This window comes from Podarcis muralis, chromosome 2 (genome assembly GCF_964188315.1).
Source record: "Podarcis muralis chromosome 2, rPodMur119.hap1.1, whole genome shotgun sequence".
NCBI classification, from domain to species: domain Eukaryota; kingdom Metazoa; phylum Chordata; class Lepidosauria; order Squamata; family Lacertidae; genus Podarcis; species Podarcis muralis.
The window spans coordinates 116,411,959-116,428,827 of NC_135656.1; the positions used below are offsets into that span (position 1 = coordinate 116,411,959).

The 16,869-nt window shown below is 48.6% G+C and overlaps 1 protein-coding gene across 2 annotated transcripts; it reads right to left on the minus strand.

The window, feature by feature from the left end:
- Positions 1-1,064: 1,064 nt before the first annotated feature.
- On the minus strand, positions 1,065-13,204 carry LOC114591029 (uncharacterized). Of its 2 annotated transcripts, none has more exons than XM_077921477.1 (7): positions 12,734-13,204; positions 11,042-11,879; positions 8,417-8,540; positions 7,699-7,781; positions 6,793-6,919; positions 5,756-5,836; positions 1,065-3,921 (listed from the first exon to the last, which is right to left on the minus strand). In XM_077921477.1, the coding sequence occupies exons 2-7, from the start codon at positions 11,693-11,695 to the stop codon at positions 2,717-2,719; spliced, it is 2,274 nt and encodes a 757-aa protein (XP_077777603.1). In that variant the 5' UTR covers positions 11,696-11,879; positions 12,734-13,204; the 3' UTR covers positions 1,065-2,716. The 2 variants fall into 2 exon arrangements, with proteins under 2 accessions (XP_077777603.1, XP_077777604.1); XM_077921478.1 differs by lacking the exon at positions 12,734-13,204 and adding an exon at positions 12,646-12,708.
- Between the last annotated feature and the right edge of the window lie 3,665 nt (positions 13,205-16,869).

Sequence of the window (16,869 nt, forward strand, 5' to 3'; positions counted from 1 at the left end):
GCTCAGTGGGTGGAACATGATACAGTGGTACCTCAGGTTAAAGACGCTTCAGGTTACAGATTCCTCTAACCCTGAAATAGGACCTCGGGTTAAGAACTTTGCTTCAGGATGAGAACAGAAATCGCAGCGCGGCAGCAGCAGGAGGCCCCTGGAGCGCGAGCAAAAATCGCGCGCCAGAGGCCGCATTAGTGAAAGCACACCTCAGGATAAAAACGGTTTCAGCTTAAGAACGGACCTCCAGAATGAATTAAGTTTGTAACCAGAGGTACCACTGTAACTGGTTTCTTGAGGCAGCAGGAAAACAAATCAGGGAGGAGCAGGCCTCTCAAACACAACACAACATCTCTCAGCTCCAGCCTCCCTGAACTGTGGGAACAGAAAGTCAATCTTGGAGCTGCCATGCACTGGCGTGTGTGTGTGTATCATCTTGCTCTGCAGTGTCTACACTGCGTTGCTGTGGCTCTCCTGGATTTCAGACCGGCACCTTTCCCAGTCCGAAATGGGAGATGCAAGGGATTGAACCGGGAAACTTTTCCATGCCAAGCAGACGCTGTTCCCCTGAGCTGCAGCTCTTCTGCATTTTTGAAGTAATGCTCATGACCTTCTTGATAGGTAAAGGTAAAGGTACCCCTGCCCGTACGGGCCAGTCTTGCCAGACTCTAGGGTTGTGCGCTCATCTCACTCTATAGACCGGGAGCCAGCGCTGTCCGCAGACACTTCCGGGTCACGTGGCCAGCATGACAAGCTGCATCTGGCGAGCCAGCGCAGCACACGGAACGCCGTTTACCTTCCCGCTGGTAAGCGGTCCCTATTTATCTACTTGCACCCGGGGGTGCTTTCGAACTGCTAGGTTGGCAGGCGCTGGGACCGAACGACGGGAGCGCACCCCACCGCGGGGATTCGAACCGCCGACCATGTGATCGGCAAGTCCTAGGCACTGAGGTTTTACCCACAGCGCCACCCGCGTCCCGACCTTCTTGATACTATTCGTTTAACTTTCTGAAAACCCAACTAATCCCTATGTTAAGTGAAAAGCAATTAATAAGGAGTCCGACAAGTTCATATCCAAAAGTCACACTCAGAACAAGACCCCATTTAGAGCCCCAGAGAGGAACATGAATGATACAGACCAGTCACGATGTTACAACCACAAAACCAAGATGGCGTCATAAGAGTTGAACAGAAAACGGTCTCCTCTTATCTTAAATGGTCTTCACGACAAGGCAATGCTGAAGGGGCATATTACAATCTAATTGTTCTATTATTATAGTAAAAGGGGAGGTTTCTACACCAACCAGAAGGACGTGCTTAAACGTTACAATGCAAATGGTCCTCTCGTTGGAATGTCTAGCTTGAGCAGATAGAGATAAGGAACAAGGAGTCATTGTAATACCAGGATGAGGGAGGTTGCAGGAAGGAGGAAGAAGACCAAAACCTTACATGGTAATAGGAACTTATTATAACTTTCGATTTCCCAGAAATCAGGTGGTTTACAAGAAATCAGGTGACTTACAAGAGATCAGGTGGCATTCTACTCTGCAAATCTATAAAAGGGGGCGCACCCTGACTGGGGTGTGCAGATTGCAAACTTATTGCTCTGTACCTTTGTTTTGCATATGCACTTCCAATAAAATCCTGTTAATAACCTGCAAGGATGTTTTGCCGCCTTGTGTGAATCTGTGCTTCAGGGACCCAATAGCAGGTGTTGGTGGTCCTTCATTCTAAATCCAGAGGCCCATCTAGTCCAGATTCCTCTTCTCCCAGTGCCCAGTCAGATGCCCCAGTGGGAAGCCCCCAAGAGGACCTGAGAGCAACACCCCTACTCTCCCCCACCCCGGAGATTCCCCACAACTGGAACTCAAAGGCACCTGCTGCCTCCGACAGTGGAGGCCCCACGTAGCCATTCCTGAATGTGTCTAGTCTTCTTTTAAAGCCAGCCAAGTTGTAGACCTTCCCTGCCCCTTATGTGAGAGAATTCCACTTTCTTTTGCCAGTCCAGAATGTACCACCATCTGGGACTAAATGGACCTTTGGCCTGATCCAGCAAGGATCTCCTTATTGTCCCTGCCAAGTATGCAAAAAGAGAGTGGAGTCCTATTTCTCCCATTTGTGGCGTTCACACTTCCACATCTGTACACTGTCACTGGGAGCTGTTGTTCTCATTGTGGGTCTGTGGCTGCCCTTGTGATGTGTCCCTGGCCTTGGTTGGGAACCATCAAAATGAGATACTTCATAATGGAGTCTAGAACATTTTGGGACTTAACGAATCAACTGGGGCTGGGGTCTTGCTTCTTTTTTAAAAAAGAATAGCTATTCATCAACAAAACACAATCCATTTTGTTATCAATTGCAGTTGGTGCAACACAGACTCTTCAAAATAAACTTTCCTCCCACTCCATCCTTGAACCCCATTATTTTTCTACTCAGATCATATATATCTTCTAGAATAATACCTATGACATCAACTGTATCTCCTCCTTTAAAAAAAATCTTTTTCTGATAACTGAAAACATCCAATTTCTATTATTAATCAATTATTACTTTAACCTTCCTGCTGAATCAATTTACTTATTTCAGCTTATTTTTGCTAGGTTTCTCTGTTGTCATCCGCCCATGTCTCGTGACATAGATAAGGTGTGGCTTCTCCACCGCAAATCAGGATGTAACCAACACTTCTCCCTTTTTTTTCTGTGGAATGTGGCACTTTTCAAGAATATTAGCTGGACGTATTCCCTAAATGAATTGCCTGGTGTCTGATGAATGCCTTCTTCTGAATGAAGCTTTTCCCACACTCGGGGCATTCATAAGGCTTCTCCTCCGCGTGGGTCCTTTGGTGTTTGATCAGCGTATCGCGCCGAGAAAAGTTCTTCCCACACACAGGGCATTCGTGAGGCTTCTCTCCCGTGTGGATCTTCTGGTGGTCAATCAACCTGCAAGGATGATGGAAACTTTTCCCACACTCGGGGCATTCATAAGGCTTCTCCCCTGTGTGGGTTCTCTGGTGCTTGATCAGCGTATCCCGCCGGGAGAAGTTTTTCCCACACTCGGGACATTCGTGCGGTTTCTCCCCTGTGTGCGTCTTCTGGTGTTCAATTAAGTTGCACGGGTGGTTGAAGTTTCTCCCACAATCGGGACATTCGTACGGCTTCTCCCCTGTGTGAGTCCTCCGGTGATTGAGTAGCGTATCTCTCCGGGAAAAGCTTTTCCCGCAGTCCGGGCATTCGTGAGGCTTCTCTCCTGTGTGGATCTTCTGGTGCCTCTTCAAATGGAGTTGCCACCGGAAGCCTTTCCCGCACTGGGAACATTGATACGGCCTCTCTCCGGTGTGGATTCGCAGGTGACTCACCAAATTGGTCCTCTGGCTGAAGCTTTTCCCACAGTGGGAGCACTTGTGCGGTTTCTCCTCGGTGTGGATCCGTCGATGCCGCATCAGAGTCGCTCTGTAACTGAACCCCTTCCTGCACTCGGGACACTCGTATGGTTTCTCTTCCACGAGGCCGCTCGGATGGCGCACCCAGATCTCTCGCTGGGGAAAGGGCTTCCCGTCCTCAGACCCTTCGCACAGTTCCTCTCCCGTGTGCCTCCTCTGGTGTTCAGCCAGGGCGGATCCTCGCTGGAAGCTCTCCCCACGCACGGGGCATTCGTAAGGACCTTCTTCTGCATTTAGCGTACCCAGACCCAAACTGTGCTGGTTGTTCCTCCCGTGATATGAGGAGAAGGGCTTTTCCGCTCCAAACTGTGTTGTGTTTTCGCTAACGGGAACTTCTGGGAGATTGCTGTATTCCTTTGTTTCCTGGTGCCCTTTGGACTCATGCTTTTGCTCTGCAATCTCAGCTAAAAAAGGAACATTCCCCTGGGACATTGCCTCTGGCACAGCTTCCGCTGGGTGGGAACTCTCCATCTTGACCTCTCTCCTTTTACCTGCAAGTGGTGGTGAAACGAAAAACATTTTTTTAAAAAAAAAATTATTGAAACTAGATGCCCAAGGGAAACCCATACGCAGAATCTGAGCAGAAGAGCCCTCTCCCCTTCTAGAGTCTCCAGCAACGGGTATTCAGAAACGGTATTCTGTTAAAACCCTCCAGGTTTAATATTAATAATAATGGTCAAGATAGTACCAAGCAATCATATCTTGGGAAGGAGCCCCATAACTCGGGTGCCACCATGTAAAAGGCTCTGTCTCCAGTTCAAAGCACGTGCATTGCAGGCAGAAGGTCTCATCTCATAGGACCACTGGTCCATCAAGGTCAGCATTTCCTCCACTGACTGGCAGTGGCTCTGCAGGGTCTTCAGGCAAGGGCATTGCTAGCCATACCTGGAGATGTACTGGCCAGGGATGATGGGAGTTGTAGTCTTAAATGGACAGAGGGCACCAGGTGGGCAAGACTGGGAGGGGCTGTTTCAATCTCAAGTTCTTTGCCAGTGGGCTAAAAATGGATTAAGTTAAAATTAGCAAGCAGACTTTTAGGAGTTTTCTTCACGGAATCAAGTCGAGGAGACTAAATCAGAACTCCTGTGGATTTAGAGCAGCAGATTTCTTTTTCCCCAATTCAAAAATATCAAGGAAGCCTATGAATGAAATTGGTACCACAACATACTAGGTGTTTGTGTGTGTAAAAAGCTACTTTACAACTTCTGCCAACTATGATCAGAACATAGCTGTCAACGTTTCCCTTTTTTAAAAGGGAAATTCCCTTATTCCGAATAGGATTCTTTGCAAGAAAAGGGAAAAGTTGACAGCTATGGATCAGAACCAAGCAAACATCCCAGATGTTGGATCCATAGTCCCTGCTACCCTTTAACAAAAAATTAAGGGAGACCTGTTTTATTATCTGAATTACACCTTAGCACTCGCCCCTTTAATAAAACAGGACTTCAAATCCTTCATGGCTTCTTAATTCGTAAGTGACATGTGACTGATCACCAGAGCCCCTTATCCAGACTCCACAGGGACAGTCGCTGCTCTTTAATTAGACATGGATTTAACATGCCCCAAACTTTTCTTCTTTTTTTTGGAGAGAGAGGCAATACTAAGGATGACTGTCCTGTGAGCCCTAAACACCTCCTAGCCTAAGGACTCCCAATTAATCTCGCCTCTTCACAACCCCCTGATGACTCGGCCGAGTGAGCAAACATGGCTGTTTGTTCCACAAATAATTTTGGGGGGTGAACTTCTGCATTATCAGGAAACTTAATCGATCCACACTGAACAATGACAGTTATCAGGGGATCCTCATTATCACTGTCTACCCCCGCCACAGATTCCTGAAGGGAGTCTCTCTAACTTTGGGTTATAAGTATGGAAAGAGAGCTCTGCTGGAGCAGCCAAAGGCCCATGGAGTCCAACATCCTCTTCTTCCAGGGGCCGGCAACACCCTCCCCACTTGTGATTCTCAGCAATGGGCATTCTGAGGCATCTCCCGCCCCCCCCCCCTTGCACAGGTGAGAAACAGGGTCATCCTCCATTAACTTGTCCTAAGGCCAGCCAAATTCGTGGCCACAGTTATCTTTTGTGGCAGGAAATCCCACTGTTTAAGGATGCAGCCTGTGAAGAAGTCCTTTCTCATGTCAGTCCTGAATCTTTAAAGGTATTTTTTAGCCTGGGGGGGGGAGCAGTCAGGGCAGGCATCGGCTGTGGCCCTTGCCATAGCACAGTGGCCCCCGGCAGCTGCCGAAGAAGGTCAGGGGCCATCAGCACCCAGAGCTCTTCTCAAACTGCAAGCATCACCCAGCAGATTTCACCAGCCTCCTTTACCTGGCTCTGGTTCCTGCAAGAACATCTTCCCCCCCTTTTCCGTTTGGAAGGAAAGGTCCAGTTTGGGAATCAGAAGCCCCTCTGGGGATGGGAAGAGAGAGAGAGAATGGTTATTATTTGCAGAATCTGGATCCAAGTAATATTCCTGGAATTTAGTCTATTCTGGACACTGGACACATTCCTTTTCGAGATTTTCATCCCCCTTCTTAAGACAAAACAAGCAAGAGATAAATATGAAAAGAACCACAGAAAAATTAACAGTTCTATGCTGCTGTGCTATAACTTTATTTCTCAGTTGACTGACATGAAGAACGGGACATGAAGTAGGGATACTTATTTTGGTTTGTGGTTTTCAATGAGTATAGACTTATGGACTAAGTTATTGCATTTTTATCTCCTTATATAATATAATAATTAAAAAGAAAAATAAACAGGTTGTTTTCATAAACAATATGCCAGCAGAGTTCATTTAAATTGTTTAGTACACACAGATTTTTATTGTTTATGGGACACAACCTAGCCAAAATGAAGCATCTTTTAAATCCCTCTAATTTCAAATGGAAGAAACCTAAGCTACACTCCCAAAGCATGTTTATGGGGGGGGGGGGGGTAGGACTCACTGAACACACAAGACTTGCCTCTGAGGAAACAGGAGATTCCACTGTACGTTGCATGCTTGAATCGTAGCCAATGGGCCCTGGTAGAGTTGAGTATGAAAAGAAAGTGCGGCAGTCTCCCAGTGGGGCTGACCCCTTGGAAACATGCTTAGCATTGCAGCCTGAACTGTTTGTGGGGTTTGCTGCAATCCTCACCCCACTTACCTGGGAGTAAGCCCCCCCCCCCATTTACATTTCAGTAGACCTACTTAGGGATGAAGCCGTAGGCCAGCTGTGGGGAACCTTTGACCCTCAGATGTTGCTGAACTACAAATCCCATCATCCTTGGCCATTGGCCACGCTTGCTGAGGCTGATGGGAGATGTGGCTCAGCCCCACCTGGAGGACCATAGATTATCTCCTCGGAAACGCTATTCCTTACCCAGAGAGCCCACAATGCCGCAGTTCTCCTCTTTGACTTGCCAGAACATCGTCCTCTGGCCTGGCTGTGTCAGGGATGCCTCCTCCTTCCCAAAAGGCCCCTCCTTCTCCTTGGCGCTTGCTGGGCCCTGAAACAGCCAAACATCCCCCACTCAGGTTCTGCTGTTCCGGAAAACGCCATTTAAAGATGGACACCCAAGACCCCACACACACTCCCACTCCCAATTTCGCAATGCCAAGCCTGGTAAAATCAGAGTCCCCAGTCCCATCCATAAGCAGGTACTGAGAGGCAGTGTGGTGTAGTGGTTAGAGTTAGAGTGTGGGACCAGGACCTGGGAGGCCAGGGTTCAAATCCCCACTCGGGCATGAAGCTCAGTGGTGACCTCGAGCCAGTCACGGGCTCTGTCTAGCCCACCTCACAGGGTGGTTGTTCTGGGGATTATAAGAGGAAGGGGAGAGCCTGGAGCTCCTTGGTGTAAAGGCGGGATATAAAGCACTCCATTGTGGGCCCAATTTTATGGAACTCCCTTCCAGGCTGCGGTCAGACAGGCCCTTCTGCCTGTTGAACCTACTGAAGACATCATAATCATCATCACCATCATCCTAGCAGGCTTATTTTATATAAGCCAGTCACAGGCTCTGTCTAGCCTACCTCACAGGAAATTATTTTATAATTTCCACTCTTTTTCATTGTACGGAATACTTTGTGCACTGCTTAGAGACAATGGCAATCAAGCTGTATAGAAACGGTTGAGACAAATTAAACGGGGCTGGGAAGTTGCTCAGTGATGCGGCAAATGCACTCTGCACATGCTCAGGTGCTCTCTGATCCTTAGCCGGCCGTTACATTTGCCCTGCTCAAGGCCTGCCTCTAACCTTGGCTTCCCTCAGGATAACCTTCACTTACCTCAGTCAGCCCAGCTTCAGCCATTTCCAGTCCCTCAGGAGGAAGCAAGGAACAGGGGTGAATTGGGAGCGTCGTTCCGTTGGCTGTGAGGGACAGAAGAGAGGAAGACGACTGGCTCAGGGACAGGGCACAAGCATTGCCTGAAGATCCCGCTCTCCATCCCTGAGACCTCCAGTTAAAAAGCAGCCAGGTAGCAGATGATGGCAAAAGTCCTCTGCTGCAAGACCCCCTGAGAGATGCCACCAGTCAAGACTGGGAGCTGGCCAGGTCCTTATTTTCTGGGTTCTGTGGTGCTTCAAGCAGGAGCAGATACACATCTTGGGTGGCATTCAATGAAACGTACGCCAACTGGAGGTTTAGGACTAGCACAATGAGACTTTGTCCCCTTCCTGCCCTTCCTGCAAACCCAGATCTGCTAGGGAAGGTCAGGGGGAAACCCCAGAACAGATTTGGGGAGAGGAGAGGGGGAGAATGTTCCGCCACACAAGGAAGGCTCTTTAGAGTCTCAGGAAAACAGGATGTCCATCCCATTCAAGTGCCAAGTTGACAGAAACAACGCACAGAGGGAGGTGTTCTGAGAGTCCGATATGCAATTAGGACATTCCATCACTCTGGAGAATCCACCAAAATCTTGAACCTGCTTACAGGTCCTCTGGAAGACCTCCTCCCAATGCCTGCAGGAGTTTTATCCAGTAAACATTTAAAAATAAAGCCTTACCCGGCAAAATCATGTCCTCATCGCATTTCAGTGCTGTGGTATCCACGTAGCTTTGTCTCTGGGAGTTGTCTGGTGAAGCCTCATCTGTCTCAAGGGGCCTGGTGGCTGTCTCCTGAGACGGTATCTGAAACACAGGGAGGAAGTCAATGCTGCCTTAAGCCAAAGTCCCTCAGCTGCATCCTAATTTCCCTAGCAGAATGGCTTGTGCAAAAGACGGTGCAGAAAGTCATAGAATCATAGAATCATAGAGTTGGAAGAGACCACAAGGGCCATCGAGTCCAACCCCCTGCCAAGCAGGAAACACCATCAGAGCACTCCTGACATATGGTTGTCAAGCCTCTGCTTAAAGACCTCCAAAGAAGGAGACTCCACCACACTCCTTGGCAGCAAATTCCACTGTCGAACAGCTCTTACTGTCAGGAAGTTCTTCCTAATGTTTAGGTGGAATCTTCTTTCCTGTAGTTTGGATCCATTGCTCCGTGTCCGCTTCTCTGGAGCAGCAGAAAACAACCTTTCTCCCTCCTCTATATGACATCCTTTTATATATTTGAACATGGCTATCATATCACCCCTTAACCTCCTCTTCTCCAGGCTAAACATGCCCAGCTCCCTTAGCCGTTCCTCATAAGGCATCGTTTCCAGGCCTTGGACCATTTTGGTTGCCCTCCTCTGGACACGTTCTAGTTTGTCAGTGTCCTTCTTGAACTGTGGTGCCCAGAACTGGACACAGTACTCCAGGTGAGGTCTGACCAGAGCAGAATACAGTGGCACTATTACTTCCCTTGATCTAGATGCTATACTCCTATTGATGCAGCCCAGAATTGCATTGGCTTTTTTAGCTGCCGCGTCACACTGTTGGCTCATGTCAAGTTTGTGGTCAACCAAGACTCCTAGATCCTTTTCACATGTACTGCTCTCAAGCCAGGTGTCAAAATGCTTGTGGGGGCAAACAACCGCCAGCGCTGATCACCCTGCTAGCGAAATTCCCACAGGCTGCTAGTCAGCTCCTGGGCCAAGTTCAAGGTCCCATATCCCCCAGACCAGGTGACTTGAGAGATGGGCTTATGCCTTATACACCACTATATCCCTGCAGTCTGTGGGAGTGTCTCTCCTGCACACCCCAAAAATCTCAGAAGCCCTTTTGCACCTTGACTCTGAGCAGGGCCTTGAGAGTGGCTGCCCCTCTTCTCTGGAATAATGTTCTTGTCAAGATGTGAAAGGCGCCCACTCTCTGCACTTTCTGGAGACATTTTTGCTCCAACAGGCTGGATAAATAGCTTTTTACCACAAGGGTCCACTTGGGATGGTTTTTAATGTATTTGCTGTTCTTGTGATTTAAAACTGTTTTCAATTGCGTGTCAATTGCCTTGAAACGGTGGTTTAGTGAGGCAATTAAGAAATCGATGGTAATAATGATGGTTCCCTTGGCAAACTCCTGCAGCCCACATACTTCCAGTGGCTCCCAAACTTTTGGGGGGGCCATCGCCCCTTTCGGTTCTATAAATGCAACCCCTGCGCCCCCTAAAGGTAAAGGTAAAGGTACCCCTGCCCGTACGGGCCAGTCTTGACAGACTCTGGGGTTGTGCGCCCATCTCACTTAAGAGGCCAGGGGCCAGCGCTGTCCGGAGACACTTCCGGGTCACGTGGCCAGCGTGACAAGCTGCATCTGGCGAGCCAGAGCCGCACACGGAAATGCCGTTTACCTTCCCACTAGTAAGCGGTCCCTATTTATCTACTTGCACCTGGGGGTGCTTTCAAACTGCTAGGTTGGCAGGCGCTGGGACCGAGCAATGGGAGCGCATCCCGCCGCGGGGATTCGAACCACCGACCTTTCGATCGGCAAGTCCTAGGCGCTGAGGCTTTAACCCACAGCGCCACCCGCGTCCCCCCTGCGCCCCCTACCCTACCCTATAAAAAGCATTATTCAGAACAGCGGTTTGTACAGCCCACCACGGAAGGTAACAGCATAATATAGTGGTACCTCGGGTTACAGACACTTCAGGTTGCAGACGCTTCAGGTTACAGACTCCGCTAACCCAGAAATATTACCTCGGGTTAAGAACTTTGCTTCAGGATGAGAACAGAAATCGCGCGGCGGCAGCAGGAGGCCCCATTAGCTAAAGTGGTACCTCAGGTTAAGAACCATTTCAGGTTAAGAATGGACCTCCAGAACGAATTAAGTTCTTAACCTGAGGTACCACTGCAAAATCCAAAAAGTTCATGATTAATTGCACATTTATTCAGCATCCAGTTGAAACTATTTTAATTTAATGAGTGCAACAAAACTGATGAACTTGTTCCAGTGATGCCAGCTTTTCCAAGTCTGGTAGTCATTTCCATCGCCAGCTCCCCACTGCCCCCCCCATGTAATGCCCCCTCCCCTTTCCCAGGGGGCAGTACTGCCCACTTTGAGAAGCACTGCTTTAAACACTAGCATGAACACCTTAAATTGAGTGCAGAAACAACCTGGCAGCCAATGCAGCTGTTTTAGGGGTTCTGTGAGTACCAGCGGCAACCCTACCCAGGGATCTGGCTGCTGGTGGTCTCCGAGGGCAGCCCCACACACAGCCCACGGCAACAACCCAATCTGGAAGTGCCTGGAGAAATTGGATTAAGCGCTCTGACCTGCCACTTCCACGTCTCAGCTTTCAGGAAATCCTCCGCCAGGGCCACGGCTTGGGCGCAGCTCCCTGGCCCCTCTTCCCTGACCCAGCTCTGCAGCTCGTGAGGAAGGATGGCCAGGAACTGCTCCAGGATCAGCAGGTCCACGATCTGCTCCTTGCTGCGTCTCTTCGGCTTCAACCACCGGTGGCACAGCTCCCGCAGCTGCCTATAAACCCTCTGGGGGTCTCCGGCCTTCTGGTAGCAGAACTGCCTGAAGTCCCGGCGCTGCGCCTCCATCCTCACAGCATCCTCCCGCAAGACAGCGGCCTTCACTTTCCCATAATCTTCCCTGTCAGCGGCTTCCAGTCTACCCAAAGCCTGTTCAGCAGAGCTGCTCAGCGCAGGCCGGAGCCGGCCCACCCATTCCCCTCTGGGCCATTGGCAGGCTTCGGCGATTTGCTCGAAAGAGGAGAGGAAAGCTCGGACGTTGTCCCGTTGTGTGTCTTCCAGTGGAACTGGGTTGCCCCACACTCTCAAGAACTCCTCAGGACGGTGCAACCCCTTCCGCTCTTCTCTGCCTGACCACTCCAGATTCCCCTTCACGCCTTCGGGTAGGTCCCCTCCTGCTTCCGGTCTCCCTTCTAGTTCTGGACTTGCAGGGTTTGGTTGCTCCATTTTCAGCTCCAGAGCAAGCAGAGGTGACCATCCAAGTTTGGGGTGATCCCTGGTCTAAGCCGATTGACTTGACCCTCTGGTTCTGTAGACAGGATGGGCCCGGCTTGGGGATCACAGGCAGCTGTGTCCTCAGGGGCCGATCACAGCCCTGGGTGCCCTGGTTTGCACGATGGGGAAGCTCTTCCTACAAGAAAAACGAAAAGCGACTCATACACAACTGCACCTTGCTAGGTGGCAATCTTATTTATTTATATTATATGGCGAGGATTGCTTGGATTGGAGATGAGTTAAGGAAGTTCAAAGAACGACGTTCATGTCTCCCTCATGCCTCCAGCATTAGTGTTATCAAAGCTAATAGCGACAACCTGCATCTTATACCCCTTTTAAATGTTTTTGTGGGAGGTGTGGGGAGAGGGGAGGTATTAGTTTGGAGCGGGGTTCTAGTTTTTATCGTTTATTTTGTACTACTATATTGTATTTTTATGTCATGAACCGCTCTGAGATCGGCAGATGAAGGGAGCCATACAAATTTTTAATAATAATAATAATAATAATAATAATAATAATAATAATAATAATAGCAACAGAAGTAAAAAATAAAAATAATAGCGGCAACAGCTTGGATTCCCAGACAGAGGCAGATGTTGGCCTTTCAAATTTCAGCAGCACTCTTTGCGAGGCCAAAATTCAGAACACCCCCTGCGCCTCTGCGATCCTGTGACTCTATATGAGGCAGATTTCCACGTTCCCATAAAACGTGCGGCTTGCTCAAATCTGCCTGGAAGCGACACTTCTCCGATCTGTGGGGATATTGTTCCTTTAAGGTCCCAGATTATCTGACCTCCTTCCAAGGAAGGGGACCCCCATGCTGTCAAAGACCCGGACACCCCCCTCGCTGGTTTTTTTTGGGGGGGGGGTGTCGTGGTGGGATGCAGCCTTCTGCCACTCACCCTCCTCTGATGTCTCCATTTCCTGGATCTCCATCTTTCTTTTGCACAAAGACCTTTTTTGGGGAGGATATATATATGACAGACTTACCTCTCCCGCAGCCATTCAGAAGCAAAAATCCCTGCAAGAAGAGGAAGCGGTCTGTCTTTGTGGGGGGAGGGAATCCCCACTGACACCCCCACCCGCTTCTCGCGTTTCTGCATTGCTCCCTGGAAGCCCAGATTTTAACCCTTTCGAGTGTTTCAAGAAAAACAAACCCCCCGGAAACAGCGGCCGCGCGAGGGGAGCAACGAAGGGTCCTGGGTCCTGTCAGACTCTGCATTTCTCCCTCCACTCTGCCACCCTCTTCCCACAATTTTTCCGGACACGAAGGGGAAAAGAAGTGATGGAGGAAATGTCCTCCTCCCCATCCCGCGGCTTCATATATTTGTGTCAGTCTGCTGCAAAAGGGCACAGGAGCAGAGGCAGGGGTGGAAGTTGGCAAACCCCGAGCACCATGTTTGCCAGGGTGAAGTCTTTTTCTAGTGGTTTTATCTGTCTTTTTTAAAAATCGTGTTTCTTGTTGATTTTTTAAGGTGCCGTTTGAGTCAAGCGCTGCAAAGGGCACAGGAACAGAGGGGAAAGTTAGCAGCTCCTAGCGTCCTCTTTGCTACAGAGAAAGCAGATTAGAGACTGTCCATGGCAGGGACAGAACTACTCCTGGTTTGGTTTGGTTTTTAATTGACTTGGGAGGTTTTAAAATTAAGATCGGGATGTTAATTAGTTAAAACTATTACCCCCCCCCCAAAAAAATACCACCACTTAACACCAGCAAAAAATAAATCAATCAATAATACAAGGTCAGCTGATGTACTTTGTTTTTAAAATAAAAATTGTTGAAAGCAACTGTAAAACAGACAAATTCATTTTTATTGATTTAGCTTGTGAATTCATTACCAACAAATATTCTCTAGCTGACAAACACAGTGAAACAGACAAAATCAAGACCAACAAAGGTCCGTATAGTTAAAGCTATGGTTTTCCCAGTAGTGATGTAAGGAAGTGAGAGCTGGACCATAAAGAAGGCTGATCGCCGAAGAATTGATGCTTTTGAATTATGGTGCTGGAGGAGACTCTTGAGAGTCCCATGGACTGCAAGAAGATCAAACCTCTCCATTCTTAAGGAAATCAGCCCTGAGTGCTCACTGGAAGGACAGATCGTGAAGCTGAGGCTCCAATACTTTGGCCACCTCATGAGAAGAGAAGACTCCCTGGAAAAGACCCTGATGTTGGGAAAGATTGAGGGCACAAGGAGAAGGGGACGACAGAGGATGAGATGGTTGGACAGTGTTATCGAAGTTAACAGCATGAGTTTGACCAAACTGCGGGAGGCAGTGGAAGACAAAGTCTTGCAATAATAAAATCTAGTGATGAGCCAGTGTGATGTAGTGGTTAAGAGCGGTAGTCTCGTAATCTGGTGAACCAGGTTCGTGTCTCCGCTCCTCCACATGCAGCTGCTGGGTGACCTTGGGCCAGTCACACTTCTCTGAAGTCTCTCAGCCTCACTCACCTCACAGAGTGTTTGTTGTGGGGGAGGAAGGGAAAGGAGATTGTTAGCCGCTTTGAGACTCCTTCGGGTAGTGATAAAGTGGGATATCAAATCCAAAATCCAACATAGACTGGTACAGATAAAAGCCCCAGCTAACAACACTCATCTGCAATTTAAAAAAAACACATAAAAGTGGCTGAATTTCCTCTTGGATTTTCTGCTAGTTGCTAGCTCCATCTGTCTCAGTGGGAGACAATGGAGGAGTGCATCTTTGGGAGTGAAGTCCAGCTGCTGGGAGGTTGCCGCGCCCGCTGCGGCTGTGGAGACTGATGCAGGAGAGACATGTTTCGTTGCAGCTGGGGGCATATGAAGGAGTCCTGATGCGTGCTAGAGATACACCTTGGCATTTCTCTCTCTGTGTTCCTCCCTCTCTGTGTTCCTCCCTTTTCTCCGTTACAGGATACACAGGGAAGGCAATTATCTGTCACTTTAGCATCATAGAATATGCTCCTCCTTGACTTCCAACGCTACCTTTGTTAAGGTTATATATATACCATACATTTAAATCAGGACACCCTTCCCCCTGAATCCTGGGAACTGTAGTTTTTTTAATATACTGTCGTACCTCGGAAGTCGAACGGAATCTGTTCCGGAAGTCCATTCGACTCCCGAAATGTTCAGAAACCAAGGCACAGCTTCTGATTAGTTTCCAATTGTGCAGGCGCACTGGAAACAATAGCGGAAACCACGCCGGACGTTCGGCTTCCAAAAAAAGTTTGAAAACCAGAACACTTACTTCCGGTTTTCGATTGTTCGGGGGCCGGACTGTTTGACTCCCAAGGCATTCGTGTGTGTATATATAGTTTTATAAGGCTGCTGGGAATTGTAGCTCTGAAGAATAAACTATCGTTTATTCTATTTTTGGAGGCATGTTTTAAATGTACGCTGTTGTAAAGAGCCACAGTATGCGTCTTGTAATTCAAAAAACAAAGCAATCCCTCTCAGGCTCCGCCCATCAACAAGGGGAGGAGCCTACAGTCACATGAGCAGGAAAGCAAATCTTACTTAGCTCCTGTCCTCGTACAGTGTGGAAATAAAGCATGTGAAGCCCGTCTCTCGCCGCACAAACCTGATGCCAAGCTCCCCAGCGTGCTGAGAGGAAGGTGACTTGGCTTGTGGCAAGGCAAGGGTGAGTTCGTATTGCGACAAGCTATAGCTTCGAAACAGAACCCCATTTTTTAGAGTTTGGGCAAATGGCATCATGACTTAATAAGCCGGGATGTGAAGGAGACTTTTGTGCGCAGACACAGGCCCTTCAAGCAAGCGAGCCAAGCGGGGAGTCTTCACCAGGTTCCCGTTTTCATAGAAACCAGGAAGCTGTGGTTAAAATGGCTCCGCAGGAGTTGGAAAGAAATAACAAAACTTCAGTTAAAAACCACTGGTATACTCTGACACACGTGTGTGTGGCATAGCCATGGAGGAGAAGGAAGATCTAAATCATCCTGTTGTGGCAAGACCACCTGGAAGAATTTTACCCTCATGATTTCTATATAATCATATATCCATATATAACCATATATCCTAGCGATGATTTTTATATACCCATGTATCCTGTTGTTGTTGTTGTTTAGTTGTGTCCGACTCTTCGTGACCCCCTGGACCAGAGTACGCCAGGCACTTCTGTCTTCCACTGCCTCCCGCAGTTTGGTCAAACTCATGCTGGTAGCTTCGAGAACACTGTCCAACCATCGCGTCCTCCGTCGTCCCCTTCTCCTTGTGCCCTCCATCTTTCCCAACATCAGGGTCTTGTCAAGGAAGTCTTCTCTTCTCATGAGGTGGCCAAAGTACTGGAGCCTCAGCTTCACGATCTGCCCTTCCAGTGAGCACTCAGGGCTGATCTCCTTAAGAATGGATAGGTTTTATCTTCCTGCAGTCCATGGGACTCTCAAGAGCCTTGTCGTACTCGTTTCCCAATTTTGAACCAATCAGTTGTTCCATATCCAGTTCTAACTGTAGCTTCTTGTCCCACATAGAGATTTCTCAGGAGACGGATGAGGTGATCAGGCACTCCCATATCTTTAAGAACTTGCCATAGTATCCTAATGATGCTTAAAATCACTAAGGCTTCAGCAGAGCTAAAAGTGCTTAAATCTCAAGAATCCAAAGTTTCCCCTTTGCCCTCTTTCTCTCTGCCCTGCTATTGCGCTTGAAGGAAACAATAAATCTGATGTGTTGGGATTTTTCTATAGGGAACCTTCACCAGACTGCTTCTCATGTTCACGAGATGGGGTGGGGGAGTGGTATAGGAAAGAGCAGTCAGCCACAATATAATGTTCTAAGTCAATAACGGATGGTGGGGGTTATTCAGGCTTCAATGGTCAAATAGGTTTTCCTCTTTATTGCTGAAAATTGACGCACCATTTAAGAAAAGCAGAAGTATTCTTTACATGGGCAGAGGAAGAGCTTGTGCGCGCTCATTGGTTTGATTTTTGCTGCAACATACGACTATGTCATGTTTTATGCTGTTTGTAAAGGTAAAGGTAAAGGTACCCCTGCCCGTACGGGCCAGTCTTGCCAGACTCTAGGGTTGTGCGCTCATCTCACTCTATAGGCCGGGAGCCAGTGCTGTCCGCAGACACTTCCGGGTCACGTGGCCAGCGTGACATCGCTGCTCTGGCGAGCCAGCGCAGCACACGGA

Coding starts and splice junctions, on each gene's coding strand:
- LOC114591029 (XM_077921477.1), bottom strand. CDS start 11,695: ATGGAGCAACCAAACCCTGCAAGTCCAGAACTAGAAGGGAGACCGGAA. Junction 8,541..11,041: donor CTGAGACGTGGAAGTGGCAG/GTCAGAGCGCTT, acceptor CCTGTGTTTCAG/ATACCGTCTCAGGAGACAGC. Junction 3,922..5,755: donor CTTGCAGGAACCAGAGCCAG/GTAAAGGAGGCT, acceptor CACCACTTGCAG/GTAAAAGGAGAGAGGTCAAG.